This window comes from Quercus robur, chromosome 8, assembly GCF_932294415.1.
Source record: "Quercus robur chromosome 8, dhQueRobu3.1, whole genome shotgun sequence".
NCBI classification, from domain to species: Eukaryota; Viridiplantae; Streptophyta; class Magnoliopsida; order Fagales; family Fagaceae; genus Quercus; species Quercus robur.
In genome coordinates, this window is record NC_065541.1 from 37,936,685 (window position 1) to 37,953,795 (window position 17,111).

The window sequence follows — 17,111 nt, forward strand, 5'->3', positions numbered from 1 at the left end:
AATTTTATGTTTTTTAAATTTAATGTAAAAAAAAAAAATCATTTCCAAATGATTCTGAATTGCAAAAGATTATAATGATTTGTCTCTATAATATTCCTTAAGAATTTTTATTTTTCTGGCAACATGTAAAACCCAAAAATCTGGGGCCTTGTATGTCCATGAAGAAGGCTATCAATTTTATTTCCAAGACATCATATATTCTTGCTTCTACGATAGATATGTTTGATTATAAGCTCATTGAGAAGAATTTTGTTTTATAAGTGTCATCATTTGAGACTTCTTTTAAATAACTAAAGTGATATCAATGTGTTCCTACTTTCTATTGAATCTTAAGATTTTAACTAATCACAGTAAATTAGGTGTTACAAAACAAAGTAGGAGTTGGAACTATGGGCCAAAACGACTTGGGCAATTTGGAATGCAAGAAACAAAGCATACTTTGAGAAAGTTCAAACACAACCTAAAGTCATTTTGGATGTAGCTCTAGCATTGCTGGTGACATATCAGATGCTCTCAACCACTCAAGCAAATGCAGAAAGGTCTTCGTTGTTTTGTTGGTTCAGAGGGAAGCCCTGTATGTTTTTTCTTCCTAATTTGTATGGCTAACGAACTAGCCGGGGTAGTGTGTCCAGGTCTTTACCTTTGTATAGTTTTTTCTTCTGAATAAACGTCATTCTATCAAGAATATATCTCAAAAAAAAAAAAAAAAAAAAAAAGGTGTTACAAAACAAACTGGTTGAAATTTATAAATCACCTTAATTGCTATAACATTATATGGTTGATAATGAAATAGACACGGACGCCATTCATTTTTTTATTCATACCAATGTGCAATACGTAAGCACTTAATGGAATTAAACAAAATTTAGGACTCTCTTTTAATTTTGAGAATTATAGGCTTTGGGATGGATTTAATAATTTTTTAGTGTTATTTTCTATTTGGATACAACAAAAGTGCTGAGATAGAAAAGAAGATGTTTGATCACTATGAAAATGCTACAAATTTATTTCAATAATTGCATTGGGAAGAAATTAGTAAAACAATACATTCAAAATTTTCCCATATATCGCACGGGTTAGTAACTAGTTCTTTTTAATAAGTATTGTGGTTACAATGAAGTTTGGAATTTAATCAAACAAAATTGGATTGAGTTGCGTAAATATCGCTCTCATTATAATTGGCAAAACCCAAAAACGTATGCAGTAAACCTTCTCTTTCGACTTAGCTGATAATTCCATGTTTATTGAATGACCAAATATAAATATACACATACAACGGAAGTGTTGTTACATCTGCAACATCGTTCCAATAGCAGTATTTATGATCAAAGCTCAGAACTATTCATTTACGAGGAAGGAAAGCATCACTAGGCAACTACTAAAAAATGTATCTGGCAGCATAGATTTCCAACAGAAACAGAAGCTTTATTTTGTCCATTATTTTAATTTTTTCCTCTACATAAGAAGGTGCTCACGCTTCTAAGTACACAAAGGGCCACAAGTGAAATCCATATAACTACAACAAATTTATATTTTTCGTGTAAAAAGGTATAACCATACAAATTTATGAATGGAAAACCAATATATAGGCCAAGAGAGGCAAACAGCCTAACTCGTGTCAGCACTGAAACAAAATTTCCCAAAAGGAACTCTTTTATCACAGCTTTTGCCATAGTTTAAGAAAGATTAATGGGCTCACCACACAGTTGCTCCAACTCACTTTTTAAAATTTTCAGCAAATCCGCTTTCGTCCGCCTATAAACCCAAGTTTGAGCATTCCGATCCCAATCAAACCTGGATGGACCACTGCATGAAAAATACAATCTTTCAGATCAGCTACAAAGAATTCAAGAAAAACAGTGGAAAGAAATGTGATTAAATATTGCCATCGTGAAAAACACAATCTTTCAGATCAGCAACAAAGAATTCAAGAAAAACTGTGAAAAGAATGTGATTTAAGTATTGCCATATGAATACCTTAATGATGCAAATACCTTAGACAAAGATTGGAGACATAGAATCTAAGATTAAGCATGTTTCAAATCATAAAGCACTATGAATCAAGAATATTTTTGGGTCAGACCCACATCCACATCTCATTGATATTATTCTCTGCACTAAAGACATGAAAATCATAAGTCGTGCCCCCATTGATTGATACAATGAAAACACTGGAATGCCCAGAAAGCCTCCAAAATGGAAGAAAAGTCAACACCCATATCAGATGGAATCACAGGAACATCAGGTGTCAAATTTGTTCTGCATAAAAGACATGACCACAAAAGCATACACAAGGATGAAGGCAAACATCATCTTTTCATGTGAGAGACAGATGCAGGGCTAACAATGTCCAGATGCATCCTAGGACTGATTACAGCATGCCTGTGTGTGAGTATGTTTCTCTGAAAGTAGAACAACTTGCCCAAATATATGGAAACACATCTATATCTTAGAGATAATATTTAGACATCAAAGATGTGTCCAGCTTATGTACACACCCTCCTGTCGCTCTTGCTTTCATGCTCGTAAGATTGGTTAGGAGTCATATTTTTAGGGCGCAAAGAGGAACAAAGGTCCCCATCAAATGGAATCTCTATCATGGAAAGTACATTCTACTCTTAACAACTACCACTCTTCTCGATAGACAAAAGTTTTGGAAGGCCCCATGCCCACCAGGAGGACAAGCTCAATGCAGAATTGAAACCAATTCAGTTGGCTCAGGTGGGATTACGAAACAGTTTTTCCTTTTTCCCTTTTTTTTGGGGGGGGGGGGGGGGGGGGGGTGGGGGGGGTAGTGGGGCTCTAAAAACCATCCTCCATCAAAGATGAGTCTAATCTAACTCTACTCCATTAGTAGTACAGTCATGGACATATGGTTTCAGCCTAGTTGGTTTTTCTTTGGAAAGTGATTGTAATAGGAAAATAGTTAAAAATGAGAAGAGAGAAGAAAGCAAAGATAAAAACTCTTTTTGACGCCTTGATTCTGACACTACCAACAATCTTTCTTGGTTATAAAACCCAAAAGATTCAAATCTTCCCAGCTGCATCCTTCAGAGATTGCAGAAAAAAAATACTTGACCACACACCACTACTTTATAGTTTATATATAAATGATTCACACCATATAAATTTCAAGGTCTGTTAGGAAATAGAAACTCAGAGAAAATCACATAAGTCATATGCCCATGTGAGCTAGAGCTCATCGTCCCCTTAGAACTTATGAAGGGAGGAGATCTACAAATGCCAATTGAGCTAGAGCTCATTAGCTATTGGTCCATTGTATTTTATTTTAGGTCTTATTAGCCACTTAGGCTATTAGCATCTTATTCAATTTCCTAGAGTCGAGGTTATTTTTATAATTCAATAATTGGACTTACACCCATGTTAATAAGGGTTGGGGTTCATTTCTAAGCTTTTGATCCCTGCTTGGTGTTGATTCCAACAAGCATGTTTTTCTTGTCAAGCACTTAATATTCAACAATGCCCTAGGAGAAACCACAAATTTCTATTTATTTGTAGATCGAGTGTTTGACAATAAATCAATAGAAACATGAATTTAAGCATAAAAGATCACCACATATTAGTTTCAGTGGTGATAAGCCCAGAAACATCTATTGATTTATGACATGATGGAAGTCTATATGGCTTGATTAACAGTTTTTTTAAAAGAAAAAAAAAAAGAAGGATTTTGGTGAATTTTAATACATCCAAATCATTTTTAACAGCATGTCAACATAAGTGAAATACTGATCATTGTCCAGTAAGTACATTCAGAAGACAATAAAATAATCTGAAAGTCATTTGTGACTAATTCTCTAAAGGATATTGTATCAGTTTCATTCAACAGAGTTGAGCTGAATCTTTTCAAACAATCCTTAAAATCTTATTTTGGTAGACATTACATAACTCAAGACTGTTTTAATTTACATCTGTTTATTACTTTAGCAGATATTTGGATATGATAACAGTATTTTATCCAACACACTCAGCTTCAAGGACATAAGCATACAGTGTTAGCATACTGATTATAAGGATTAGTTTGACAAAACCAGCCATGCTCCAAGTCCAACATTTTAAAAATAAGGAAAACACTAAGTCCTGGAAGAATGGATCATAAATACTTACAAATAGATAAATAAAAAATTAAATACATATATATCTACATATTAAAAAAAAAAAAAAAAAAAAAAAAAACCCACACCAGAAGAATGAATCATAAATCATACCTCACTGGGGAAGATAGCCAAAGCTGTCTATTTGGTGTTTGTTTGTTCAAAACATAGGTACCCAGATCACCAAGTTTTAAGGTCAACACCTCATTCTGTCAAATGCACACCCAAAATATGTCAAAACAATTACAATACCCAGATCACCAATTTTTAAGATCAACACCTCATTCTGCCAAATGCACACCCAAAATATGTCAAAACAATTACAATACCCTTTAAAAGAATAACCTATGTGAAAAAATGAATCAATTATTCTCACCCCATAGTCTACGTCAAAGCCATCGATTTCAACATTATCACCGTATTCCTGTTGCACCAAAGACAACATAAAACCAACAAAGTTGAGAATGCCCGTTGTCATGAAGGGAAATAAAAAATCATTATTGTATAATATAAACATACTGAAAATTAGTTAATGTTAAGTAAGAAATTTGGAGAGATACTTTGGAGTCTAAAGGCATTCAGCTAAGTAGAACTAAAACAGAGTACATAGAATGTAAGTATAGTCAAAACAAAAAAGAAAGCTAAAGGGGTTGTAAGACTTATGTTCAAGAGATACCAAAGACACTAAAAACCAATATGGTTGAGAATGCCCATAGTCATGAAGGAACATAAAATAACCGACACACAAAATTAGTTATTTTATATTAGTTAACATCCAATTTAGAGTTTAAAGGCTTTCACCTAAATAGGATTGAAACATAGTATGGAATATAAGTTCAGTAAAAGTAGGAAGAGATGAAAGGGTTGTAAGACATGATTGTCAAGAGATGCCAAAGACAATTAAAAGTTTAAAACCCACAAGGCTGAGAGTGCCTGTTGTCATGAAGGAACTTAAAAATTATTGAATAATATATGATAACAGACCAAAATTAGTAAATGTCAAGTGACTCAAGTTAGAAATTTAGAGACATGCTTTAGAATTTAAAGGTTCTCAGCTAAGACTAAAACAAAGTCAACGGGATGTAAATTTAGTAAAAGTAGAAAGAAAGATGAAGAGGTTTTAAGACTTGATGGTCAAAAGATACCCATGTGCGAGAGCTTTCAATATCTTAGATCAATAACTCATAAAAGGGAGAGATTGAAAAACATGTTAATCATAGGCAAAGAGCAGAATGGATGAAGTAGAGAAGAACATCAAGAGTATTGTGTGATTGTAGATTACCTACTAAGTTAAAAATAAAATTTTACAAGACCTTATATGCTCTATGATACTAAATGTTATAGCTGAAATGATGCTAGGATAAATAAGTGTAAATACATGGAAAGAAAGGTTTTATTTATTTATTTATTTATTTTTTTAATTACAAGGAAAGAAAGGATTCCAAGTGATGAAATTCACTCAAAGACATGAGTGACTCACTAACTCCTATTGGTGAAAAGACGAGGGATAATTGCTTGAGATGGTACGGTTATGTCATATTTGCAAAGGAGAGCAATTAATACACCAGTGGGGAAGGGTGAATTGATTCAAGTTGAGTGAATGAAAAAAGGTAGAAGAAGACCTAAACTAACATTAGAAAAAGTAGTAAAAAATGATATGTTGATTAAGGAGGTAACAAATAGTATGACTTTGAATAAAATAAAACGATGAAAACATGTGACCAGTCTAGATTCTTTGAAGATCTACAACCGATTCAAAATGTTGGGACTAAAGCTTGATTGTTATTGTTCTAAAATAACCTACCAAAAATAAAACTATAATGCCGTTTACTATATCCATTATAAATGATTAGCATTAGACAAATCATAAAAACTTGTGCATATCTCAATAACAAAATCTCCACACCAACACACAATTGGATGTTGACAGTCAAACATAAATCCATTTCAAATTTCAAGGAATGATAATTCTAATCTCCTATTCTAAAATGGGTATAAGAAAACCAACTTACAAATTCGAAATAGTCAAACATTGCAAGATTTGCAAACAGAAACACACATAAATCATAATATAGAACAACTCAAGGCCAAAAATTACCTCGAGTTTCTCTAGGAAGTGATGTATTGTGGAATTGGCTAGCGTGTGAAACTCATCCTCCTGCAGTACAGAACTATATTGACATCAAACATTAGCAAATTCACTTTCAACCATTTCTAATAAACCAATTTATTCCAAAAAAAACAAGCTAAATCCTAAAGCAGCCAATCACAAACCCTCACCATCTGTTTAGTTTCCTATAATTTTAATAAATAAATAAAATTCAAATTTTAAGCTTTAAATTATGAATTGTTTGTCAGCATTTTTCAGACTTTATAATAACCAAAATGCATTTAGCAAAGTCGAATTGAAAATTACTCGTTTCTTAAAAAAAAGAAGCTAAACCATTCAGTCATAAACCCTATGCCTCCGTTTGGTATCTAAGAAAATTAAAGAAATAAACGGAATTAAATTTGTAAGCTCTAATTTTTTTTTTCATTATTTATAATTAGTACTGATTAGACTAGAGCAAACAACAAGCATTTATCTTTAGTCAAACTGATAATCATCCATTTCCCAAAATAAAAAAAAAGCAACATGAAACAGAACAACAGAAATCGAACTTCTATTTTCTTGCTTTGCTTTCACTAGTTTCTCGGGAGCCAAACAGAGCAAAAAAAAATTCCAGCATAAAAACCAACGTACCTGTAATCAATGGCGGCGGGGCCTTGAGAATCTTGGACGAGATTCGAAGAGAAGGTTCTAGAAGCAGGAAACCGATGAGCGATCTTCTCGGAAAGAGTGAGAGGTCCCGAAGTTCCTAGAAGCAGAAAACGGAATCTACGAATCGATTGAGAAGAAGAAGAAGAATTCAGCTTTAGAAGCTTTGGGAGCCTTTGGAAGAAACGCAACCTGGAAGCCATAACACTAACAGAAGGGAACACTGTTCGTTTCCACCGTGAGGGATTGGAGGGGAGGTGTATAATGGGCTTACTAGAACGCAGTGCCTTCAATTTTTAGGCCCAAATTCAATGGGCTTTAACATGGTTATGGCCCAAGATCAGATGCCCTTTTTTGTCAAACCAAGCCGATAAACGAACCAAGTGGAGTCTGAATAATAATAGTACAAGATTATTGATTTTTTTTTTTTCTTTTTTGAACACAAGTTGAATTTGTTTACGAGCTATTTAATTGATTTATTCTTTTTTTTTATATAGTGTAAAATCATGACCAAACTATTTTACTTCATCACAATTTTATGAATTTTTATTACAAATAGATTGTTTATATCGTCAATAAATTATAAATAATAATTTAATATCATGTAAACCTATTAATAAACTTTTAAAATCTAATTTCAAGTCTATATAAATATAATTTTTACACAAATATACATATAAAAATATAATATTATATATAATTAAATCAAACACTTGTGTTAACAAAAACATATTATTATATTTGAGTTTGGCTTGTTTAATAATAAAATCTAAATTTAAGGTTTGAATTTAACTTATTTTTTAAACAAATAAATATAAACAAATTTTTTCTCGAACCAAATTCGAACTATTTATGAACCCTTTAATTTATTCATACCTTAAAAAACTAAAGTGGAGCTTGCTGGGCGAAGGAAACCATCGTTAGTTGAGATTCGGGGACATTGAGCTCATTAGGTGAAACGGAAAGGACTGACTTGCTCATTGATAATTTGATATACGCGACCTCACTAGCTTTTTTATTTTTCTATTTTTTGAATTGCAAAGTAAACGACTTTAGAACAACCACATCAGTTCCTGCAAATTTTCTGTCTATTTTACAAGAAAAAACTTACTTTTTTATTTTACACATTTACTTTTACAAAACACCCATATCAGTTTATCTATTCTACACATTTATTTAATAAAATATTCATTCTTTTTACATTTTTTATTATTTCATTCCCTCTCCTCTCTGGCACAAACTCATCACCTCGTCTTCTCCGTCCACACCCACACCCAGCCAGCCACCCTTCCACAAAATCCGACCACTGATTTACCGATCTTCCACAACCAGCACCATCAAGAAAAACCAACTCACTCAATCCGAAACCCAGTCAATCCCAAACCCATTCATCACCCACCAAACCTGAAACCCAGTCAAGCCATCATCACCCGCCCAACCCGAAACCCACTGACGATTTAATGATTTGATCAGCGTGGTTTGATGATCGGAGAGGCCTTCGTTTGATGATTTGATCGGCGTGGTTGGTGATCGGCGTGGTTCGATGATCGGCGGCAATGGATGATCGGCGATCGCGTGGCTTGATGATAGAAAAAATTTGAAACAAGAAACCCCCAAAAAAATTAGTTTAGAGAAACTCCCAAGAATCTTGATTGAAACCAAAAAACCCTAAAATCTCAATGAGAAAAACCCATACCATTTTTAGAGAAATCAACCCCAAAGTCTGTCAATAGAGAAGATTCCGTCTATCAATTGATCCACCCTCCTCATGGAACTGCAAAACTCCCAAACCGATCACATTATTATTTCTTGTGGTGATGAGAATGAGCAAAAGAATTTAGACTGTAATATGAGAGGAAGAACTCAAGAGGGAGAGGGAAGCTGAGACCTGAGAGAGGTGTTGGTGTGCTCAGTGAGAGGAGAGAGAAAAAAAAAGAGTGAAAATGAGGTTTTTATTATACTATACAAATAATATTATTTTAAAGGGATAAACAGGCTACAGTGCCCGTGTAAATTTACACGGGTACTGTAGCTCGTTGAAAATTTTAGATGAGTTTACACGATTTTAAATGGATTGATGTAGGGTGTTTTTTGGTTCAAAATGTGTAAAAATAGTTAAAATGTGTATTTTACATATTTATAGAAGAGTTGGTGTGGATGCTCAATAGTGGGCATATTTGAAAGTTTGGAAATTTCTTTCTCATTAACCTATGAGAAAATGTAGCAGCCCTACACGTGGGCTGGCTGGTACCCCCAAAAGTAAAAATAAATTCACGCGTTTATGATCGGACCGAATCGAACCATACAGATGAGCTAGTTTAGACCCCACGAAAACATTTAAAGCAGCGTTGAACCAGTGGTGCTTACTGCTTAGCAAAACTACTTCGCAATTTCACATTCCTCACATGTATATGGATTTTTTTCCTTTTCTTTTGTTTTTTTAGAGAAAAGATAGTGATGTATACGGATTTGATTGATGATTTAAGAGAACGTTTGATTTTTCGAGCACTAATCATTGTGTAGATAATACTATAAGAACAAAGCATTTGACTGCAAACAAAAGAATGAAAAAGGAACCATGACTTGATAATAGGAGTTCTCATCCTGCGCTTAAAGAGGAGCGGGTCGAGTGATAGTCCCAGTAAGATTTGTGTAATATACGTGGTACTATCTACTCTTGTCATGTAGCGTGGGGTCAATAAGCCCACATCGGAGACCCTTTTTTTTTATTAAATAAAATAAAATAAAATAAAAATGGAGACCATGAATAAAAGGAGAAAACAATAAAAGAAAAAAACTACAAATATGGTATAATTGTATCATAATCCTATAAATCTCTGTGGTAAGTGTGTTTGTTTAAAGAAAGAATATTAAAAAAAAGAAATAATTATTCTACACTACTTACGAGAATGTGTTGTGTATAATATAATTTGTCTACACAAATTTAAAAGTTACCTTTACTTTTGATTTTTTGAATAGGGTTTATACTGTATGCACTCAAAGGTTGTTCATTAATCATCTTCATCAACATCAATCATATATATAGACTTTTTTTTTTTTTGGGATAAGAATCATATATATATATATATATACCCTTTTTTTTGTGTGTGCACGCGCATGCGTGGATAAGAATCATATATATACTCTTGTAATTTGGTTCTACTCCTCCTTAAGTGACTAAATTTACTATTGGAGGTCCTTTGGCTAGCATCACATTGGTGTCCTAGTCCTTTCCACCTTGCTTTGGTTTTTTTCTTTTTCCTGTAACTTGATTTTACTCCTCTCCAAGTGACTAATTTTATGGTCAAAGACCCTTTGGCTAGCACCACACCTATATCTTAGTCCTTTCGTCCTTAATTCTTTCTTTGTAGGCCAATTGTATCACTCCTCTCCAAGTGACTGACTTTCTCATCAGAAGCCCTTTAATTGGCACCATACCAATGTCTTTTAGTCCTTCCTCCTTACTTCTTTCTTTGCAGGCTAGCTCACAGTCAACTGAGATTTCTAGTTTCAATCATCAGTTATGCATAAAGAAAAAAAAAAAAAAAATGAATGGAAAGCTAAATCCTATGACATAAAAACAATGTTGCCATAAATTTTAAATCTTATGGTTATAAAATTGCCACGACACAACAAAATTAATAATGTGTTGCAGCAATATTAATACAAGGAAAAATATCTTATTCAACAACCAACTTTTATGGGTGGTTGTTACAATTAGATTGTTGATTGCTATGCAATTTCATACGTAGTAATCTCGTTCTATGTTTACATCTCATATGTCTAAAAGTAGCTATACATCAAATTTAGTCAAATTTTAGCCTATCATTCCTTCAAAATTAAGATGTATATAATATTTGTTGTCAGACCTCCTATAGATGCCTTTAGAAATATTAGTTTCTCTCACACAAGGCATCAAGATAATGATATAGCTCATAACCTAGCTAAATATATATATATTTTTTTGAAAAGCATTACATTTGACACTTGTCACAATTACTAACCATAGATTAATTCAATTTGTATTAAATGGCTAAGGCGCAAATTTTTTTTAGATAAGACATTAATTGAGTAATTTTATGCCCAACAACGACATCAAAATTGTTATCAACTGCTCACACATTTGATCAAATCCATGCACAAGAATGGAAATCACCATTCTTTGTCTTACTTTTTCCGATTATGATTTTTTTTTTCTCATTATCTTTAAAATTTTAGATTTTAGTTCCTAAAAGCATTCCATCTGCTTATCTTAAACTTGTTAAAAATGTAACATAAAGAACAGTGTTCACCAAATATTGCAAAAACACCTTCCCATCTGAATTTGATACACGGTCACTATTCAAATTTTTACAACATGGTACAGTAACATCTAAAAATACATTACTAATGAAGCGTGAGTTCGTCAGTAGAAATAGGCAGATGGATCCAACCTCCGGTCTGCGTGAATGTATCCTCAAAGATGGTCATCAGTGTGGTGTCTGCCACAACGTCTTCGATGCCAAAGTTAGAATAGAAAAGCACTTTGTCAAAGGAAACAAATTAGCAAGATAATAATGGGTGTTTCTTAGAGTGTGTATGTATCTTCTGTTGATAATGTGAGGGTTTTATATATATGGCTTTGGTTGCTAGCCGTTGTGGTCGTTAATGCCTTTCTTAGTAACGCCTCCTGCCTAATAATGGGGCTTTTAATGGGCTCCCAACGGTCTGCATGGCTGGTTTTGTAACTGCCCAAATCATTGATTGACTATATTGAATGATTTCCCTATCCTCGTCAATGGTGATTGGTTTCTTCGTCATTCAGGATGACTTCGTCATGAGTGTTGGCTTCGTCTAGGAGACGTAATCTCGTCATTCCCATCAGTTGCCCCCCCAAGTTCTATGGTCATTTATGACGTGTCATGAGGACCATAGAAGATGAAAAGTTTTCTTGAGCTATCTATGACTCTTGGGGTTTTGCTCCGAATTTAATGTGTAGTGGCGGCGCTACACGCAATATGGCCACGTGGCGTGTGCTGATCAATGGAGTTAATGGCATGACCCTTGGGTTTCCCACTATTTTTCAGTTTTCTTGGGCCTTGGTTTCAAAACTTTCCTCTCCTTCACTTTAATCATTTGCTCTGAGTTTATTTTTTCCGTTCATTCCTGCGACCGCTCCGACTCTGCTCCGGCGATATCCTTCGGATTTTTCTTGATTCAATCGTTCATTCTTCAAGGTACGTTCCTCTTTTCTTCTTCTTCTATTCCCCTTTCCTTCATAATCTATTACGAGTTCCTGATTTTTTCTTTTCCCTTTGCTTTGTTGTGGTTGTGTTTGATTTTCAGGTTTTTAGGATTTTATTCCCTTTTCATGGTCAGTTCCTCTGAGGTTAGGGTAGCTTGCCCCTCGGTCTCTTTCTTTTTTGCTCGCTTAGGGGCGGCTTTAGGTGTTTCTCGTGACTTTTTTCCTTTGGTTAGGGATTTTATTTTTGCAGGTTGTGGGTTGAGTGTGGTTTTAGGGGAGCTATCTCCAATATTAGGCCAATCGCTTGCTTGGTTTTAGGGTGAAACGAAGAGGATGTCGGAGGTGAGATCTAGTGAACTCGAAACTGGGTTGTCATCTAGTGATGGCCCAATAGAGGGCGATATGGCCGTCTCTACCCCTCGTTTAGTTGGGGCTTTTTATGCCCTCGAGGAGGCGTGCGAGCTGGACGCTGATACTGTGGCTAGGTTCAAAGATAGATTTCAATTTCCTGAACGGGTTCGTGTTCGTCGGCCTAGTAGTGAGGATCGGGCCTGCCACTTCTTCCCTAGTGAGGTATGCTTCTACGAGGCTGCTTTCACTTGTGGGCTTAGGCTTCTTGTCAATCCGTTTGTGATGGACATTTTAGGTTACTTTGGTATTGCTCCCGGGCAACTTATGCCCAATTCATGGAGGATAGTGATCAACTGTATGGAAATATGGTTGGCCGCTAACGGGGATATGATCAAGGTGAGTGAGCTCGTCAACCTTTATCATTTAAAGGAGTCAAAAGAGTATGGCTATTATGAGTTAGTACCTTGGGCGAGGAGGATTAGGATCGTCAAGGGTTTACCTTCATCATTCAGGTACTGGAAATCCCGTTTCTTTTTCGTGTCTGGGGACAATTTTGAGACCCCTTCTAGCGAGGCTTGGGGTGATATCCCAAGATTGCTCCATCAGTGAGGAACCCCGAACTTAGGTGCGTCGATGTTTCTCCTCGTCTGTTGATTTTCATTCTGCTTATGTGGCCGTCTCTAACTCTTTTAGTTGTTTCTTTGGCAGTTAAGAGACGACCCAAGTTAAAAAGCAAATACCGGGATTGTGTTGAAAAGGCGATAAAGTACGCCAGGATGATTGAAAGTTGGGAGGACCTTATAGATCCGCGGACGCTTGCATTCTATTGCCTAGGCCCGGACCCATCATCTCCCTACGTCTTGCGCAACATCGACATCGAGGGAAAAAAGAGTAAGTATTGACTTCGTCAGTATTAATTTTCTTGTGTGTGCTTGGATCTTCCTTTTTTCTCCCCTTCCCTTTTTTCTTAAGTGTTTTCTTTTTGTAGAAATGACAACCAGATTCAATAAGAACATGTATGTAAATATGAGGTCCAAGAAGGGCGAGCCTTTGTCGAATATTGGGAAGAAGGGGGTTCGTGTCACGGGGAAGGGTCCGTCCATTGCTCCAGTTACAGACGCCACTCCCATCGTCTCCGGGGTTAAGAATGTAAGGACAGCTTCTCCAGCTACGTCGGTTGAAGAGATCCCTACTCCTTCCTCAAAAAGGCAGCGATTGTCAGGTAAGGAAAAGAAAAAGGAAAAAAGTTGGTTCTTGCCCACCCACAGTCTGGGATGACGAGGGTATGGCCATGGAACGAGCACATGGGGTTGTGAATGCGAAGGACCTTAAGGTCTTTTCCAGGGTGCCACTCAACGTAGTTGTGAGTCAACACGTACACAAGATCGTCCAGGTAAAATACTTCTACACTTTCAATGTTCTTTTTTTTTTTTGAGGCTTTGGAGAAGGAGAACTCCATGCTGAAGAAGAAGCTCATCGATTCTATGGATGAGGCCGCCACTTTAAAGGAAAACGTCAAGGCCTTGAATGCTAATCTTAGGGTTGAGCGTCAGCTTAACTTGGAGAAGGATGACCAACTTCAGGTGGCCAAGGAAAAACTCAAAACTATCGCTGCCAGGTCCGTTGAGGCCTTCCAGTAAGCTGAGGAGTACACCACAGTGCTCTTCAGTTGGTATTTCAAGGGCTTCAAGTTTCTGCGGAGGTACCTCGTCAAGCATCCTACTGGAGTTGACCTGCTGAACCTGGATCTTGAAGAGGTGGATCAGGAGATGACGATGGATGAGGCTACCCAGTCTTTGGCTCTTGAGGGTGATGCCCCTAAGAAGACTCCTGGTGATGATGCCCCTTCTAGTGACGCCCCTGCCATTGACGACCCTGTTGGTGATGCCCGTACTGATGCCCGGACCTGACACTTATGAACATTTTTCTGTTGTGTGTGTGCCTATTATGTTTTGGGCTTTTTGTACATCTGATTTCACAATAGTTTCTTTTTAATCCGTTTTGAGAACAATGTTTTTCGGCCCAATGTTTATGGGTCTTTAGAAAGAACAATGGTAATTGCCCGATGTTTTTGGGCTTTAATTAATTTTATGATTACGTACTTACTTGTTTATGTGATTGTACTTTGTTGGCACTTGATATGCTTGTGGTGTTTTGCACTCGTCCATACCTTGCACTTAGCAAAACTTTTGTTGTATGTTTTCCTCTTCATTCATCACTGTTCTGTTACCCGGTCTGCAATTGAAAGCCTTTTGATACTGCCTGAGCTTTGTTTTGATTTGTTGCGAGGTTTTTGTCCTTCTCCCTTTTTTTTTATTTTTTTAAATGACCTCGTTAGTAACCCACATCCGTCGGGCGGGACCATGCTACTTGCGCCCACCAAGGGATTGTGCCTGCGTCAGTAACTTACATCCATCAGGGCGGAGTCTTGTTACTTGACTTATACCCATTCAAGGGATTTTGTTATGTTTGTGGCTTCGTCAGTAACTTACATCCGTCAAGGCGGAATCTTGTTACCTAGCCTTTTGACTTGCACCCAGTCAAGGGATTTTGTCATGTTTGTGGTTTCGTTAGTAACTTACATCCGTCAAGGCGGAATCTAGTTACTTAGCCTTTTGACTTACACCCTTTCAAGGGATTTTGTCATGTTTGTGGCTTCGTCAGTAACTTACATCCGTCAAGGCGGAATCTGGTTACTTAGCCATTCTATGACTTATGCTCATTTGAAGGGTCTTGGATTCATTGGTAACTTACATCCATCAAGGCGGAATCTTGTTACTTAGCCATTTTATGTTGTACGGCTGACTAGACCTGCTTACGTAAAGACATTAGATGAATAATTCTTTTATTAATTTCAGGAATGAATATATTTGTTTGTTACATCTATTGGTGGTACTTATTTAAATGCTCAATGTTCCATGGCCGAGGGAGTCTATGTCCGTCCATGGTTTCTAGATGATAACTGTCTTGCCTTGAGTAGTGGACGACTCGGTAAGGTCCTTCCCATGTGGGGCCAAGGTTTCCTTGGGCAGGGTCTTTAGTTGCAGTGGTGATCTTGCGCAGGACAAGGTCACCTATGTCTAGTCGTCTGAGTTTAACCCTCTTATTGTAGTATTCGGCCATTTTTAGCTGGTACTTTGTCATTTTGCTGGAAGTTTTGTCTCTTACTTCGTCCAAACAATCCAGGTTGAGTCGTAGTTCGTCGTCATTGCACTCTTCATTGAATGTCTCTCGCCTGATGCTTGTTACTCCCACTTCGATCAGGATTACTACTTCAGTGCCATAGGTAAGCCTGAAGGGGGTTTCTCCTGTTGGGGTTCTCGCCGTGGTTCTATAAGCCCACATGACATTTGGTAATTCTTCTGTCAGGCACCCTTCGCGTCGTCCAGCTTGCCTTTGATAATCTTGAGCAGCGTTCGATTCGTTACTTCCGTCTGTTCGTTTGCCTGGGGGATGCCCTGGGGACGAGAATTGGTTCTTGATTCCAAGGTTTGAACAGAAGTCTCTAAAGCCTTGGCTGCCGAACTGCCTCCCATTATCTGATATAATCGTCAATGGAATCCCTAACCTGCAGATTATATTCTTCCACACAAAGCTCCGAATTCTTGCCTCGGTGATTGCTGCTAGAGCCTCTGCTTCAACCCACTTTGTGAAGTAATCAATAGCAACTAGTAGGAATTTTACCTAACCTTTACCTTGGGGTAGTGGACCGATAATGTCGATTCCCCATTGTGCGAATGGCCACGGGGAGGCTATCATCGTCAGTTTCTCTGCTGGAAGCCGTTGTACATTCTCGTATCGTTGGCACTTGTCGCACTTCTTGACGATTTACACAGCGTCCACCTGCATAGTAGGCCAAAAACAACCTGTTCGTATTACCTTGTTTACTAGGGATCTGGGGCCGGCGTGGTCGCCACAAATTCCTTCGTGGATTTCTTCTAGTATGTATCTGGCTTCTTCTTCGTCGACACACTTCAAGTAAGGCATGGAGAAGCCTCTCTTGTATAAGGTGTCATTGAGGATCGTAAATCTGGCTACCCTCTTCCTGATCTTTTTAGTTTCTTCTGTATTCTAAGGGAGGTGCCCGTCTTGGAGGAAAGATATTATTGGTGTCATCCAGCTGTTTACGCTCCGGATTGTGAATGTTGGGACTTCTTCAATGCTTGGGTGTTTCTGGACTTCCATCACCAAGTCCGTGCTAATCTCCCCTTCTTCTGACGATGATAGCTTTGAAACTTCGTCTTCCCCCATATTCTGACTTCTTGGGATCTGTACGAATTCCACCATATTGAACTCCTGAGTCAGATGTTTCGTTAGCTTGAGATATTTCTGCAATCTCTCTTCCTTTGCTTCATACTCCCCCCTGATCTGCCCGATCACTAGCTTTGAATCATTTTGGACTAACAGGTTCTTAGCTCCAAGCGCCTTTCTGAGCCTTAATCCCATCAATATTCAGCTTCGTTATTGGTAGCCGAAAGTTTCAGTTGAACTCCATACTTGAGTATCTCTCCGTCAGGAGTGATTATGATGACCCCTACTCCCCCTCGCCTTTGGGCTGATGAACCGTTAGTCTGTATCGTCCATCGCTTGACTTCGTCGGTGAAACTGACTTCGTCCGGAAAGGTAAACTCTACGATGAAGTCTACCAAAGCTTACACCTTGATGG

General features: G+C 37.0%; 2 protein-coding genes across 2 annotated transcripts; both read right to left on the bottom strand.

Moving 5' to 3' along the window:
- Positions 1-1,404: 1,404 nt before the first annotated feature.
- On the bottom strand, positions 1,405-7,107 carry LOC126695427 (frataxin, mitochondrial). The gene is made up of 5 exons (XM_050392177.1): positions 6,856-7,107; positions 6,211-6,283; positions 4,489-4,536; positions 4,227-4,321; positions 1,405-1,806 (listed from the first exon to the last, which is right to left on the bottom strand). The coding sequence occupies exons 1-5, from the start codon at positions 7,071-7,073 to the stop codon at positions 1,677-1,679; spliced, it is 564 nt and encodes a 187-aa protein (XP_050248134.1). The 5' UTR covers positions 7,074-7,107; the 3' UTR covers positions 1,405-1,676.
- An 8,097-nt stretch (positions 7,108-15,204) lies between these two features.
- On the bottom strand, positions 15,205-16,891 carry LOC126696256 (uncharacterized). The gene is made up of 3 exons (XM_050393024.1): positions 16,574-16,891; positions 15,417-16,090; positions 15,205-15,256 (listed from the first exon to the last, which is right to left on the bottom strand). Exons 1-3 carry the CDS (start codon positions 16,889-16,891, stop codon positions 15,205-15,207), a joined length of 1,044 nt encoding a protein of 347 aa, XP_050248981.1.
- Between the last annotated feature and the right edge of the window lie 220 nt (positions 16,892-17,111).

Coding starts and splice junctions, on each gene's coding strand:
- LOC126695427 (XM_050392177.1), bottom strand. CDS start 7,073: ATGGCTTCCAGGTTGCGTTTCTTCCAAAGGCTCCCAAAGCTTCTAAAG. Junction 4,537..6,210: donor ACTTCCTAGAGAAACTCGAG/GTAATTTTTGGC, acceptor TTGGTGCAACAG/GAATACGGTGATAATGTTGA. Junction 1,807..4,226: donor TGGCTATCTTCCCCAGTGAG/GTATGATTTATG, acceptor TTTTTCATGCAG/TGGTCCATCCAGGTTTGATT.
- LOC126696256 (XM_050393024.1), bottom strand. CDS start 16,891: ATGGGATTAAGGCTCAGAAAGGCGCTTGGAGCTAAGAACCTGTTAGTC. Junction 16,091..16,573: donor CAACATTCACAATCCGGAGC/GTAAACAGCTGG, acceptor TACTTCACAAAG/TGGGTTGAAGCAGAGGCTCT. Junction 15,257..15,416: donor CGAGTCGTCCACTACTCAAG/GCAAGACAGTTA, acceptor TTACGTAAGCAG/GTCTAGTCAGCCGTACAACA.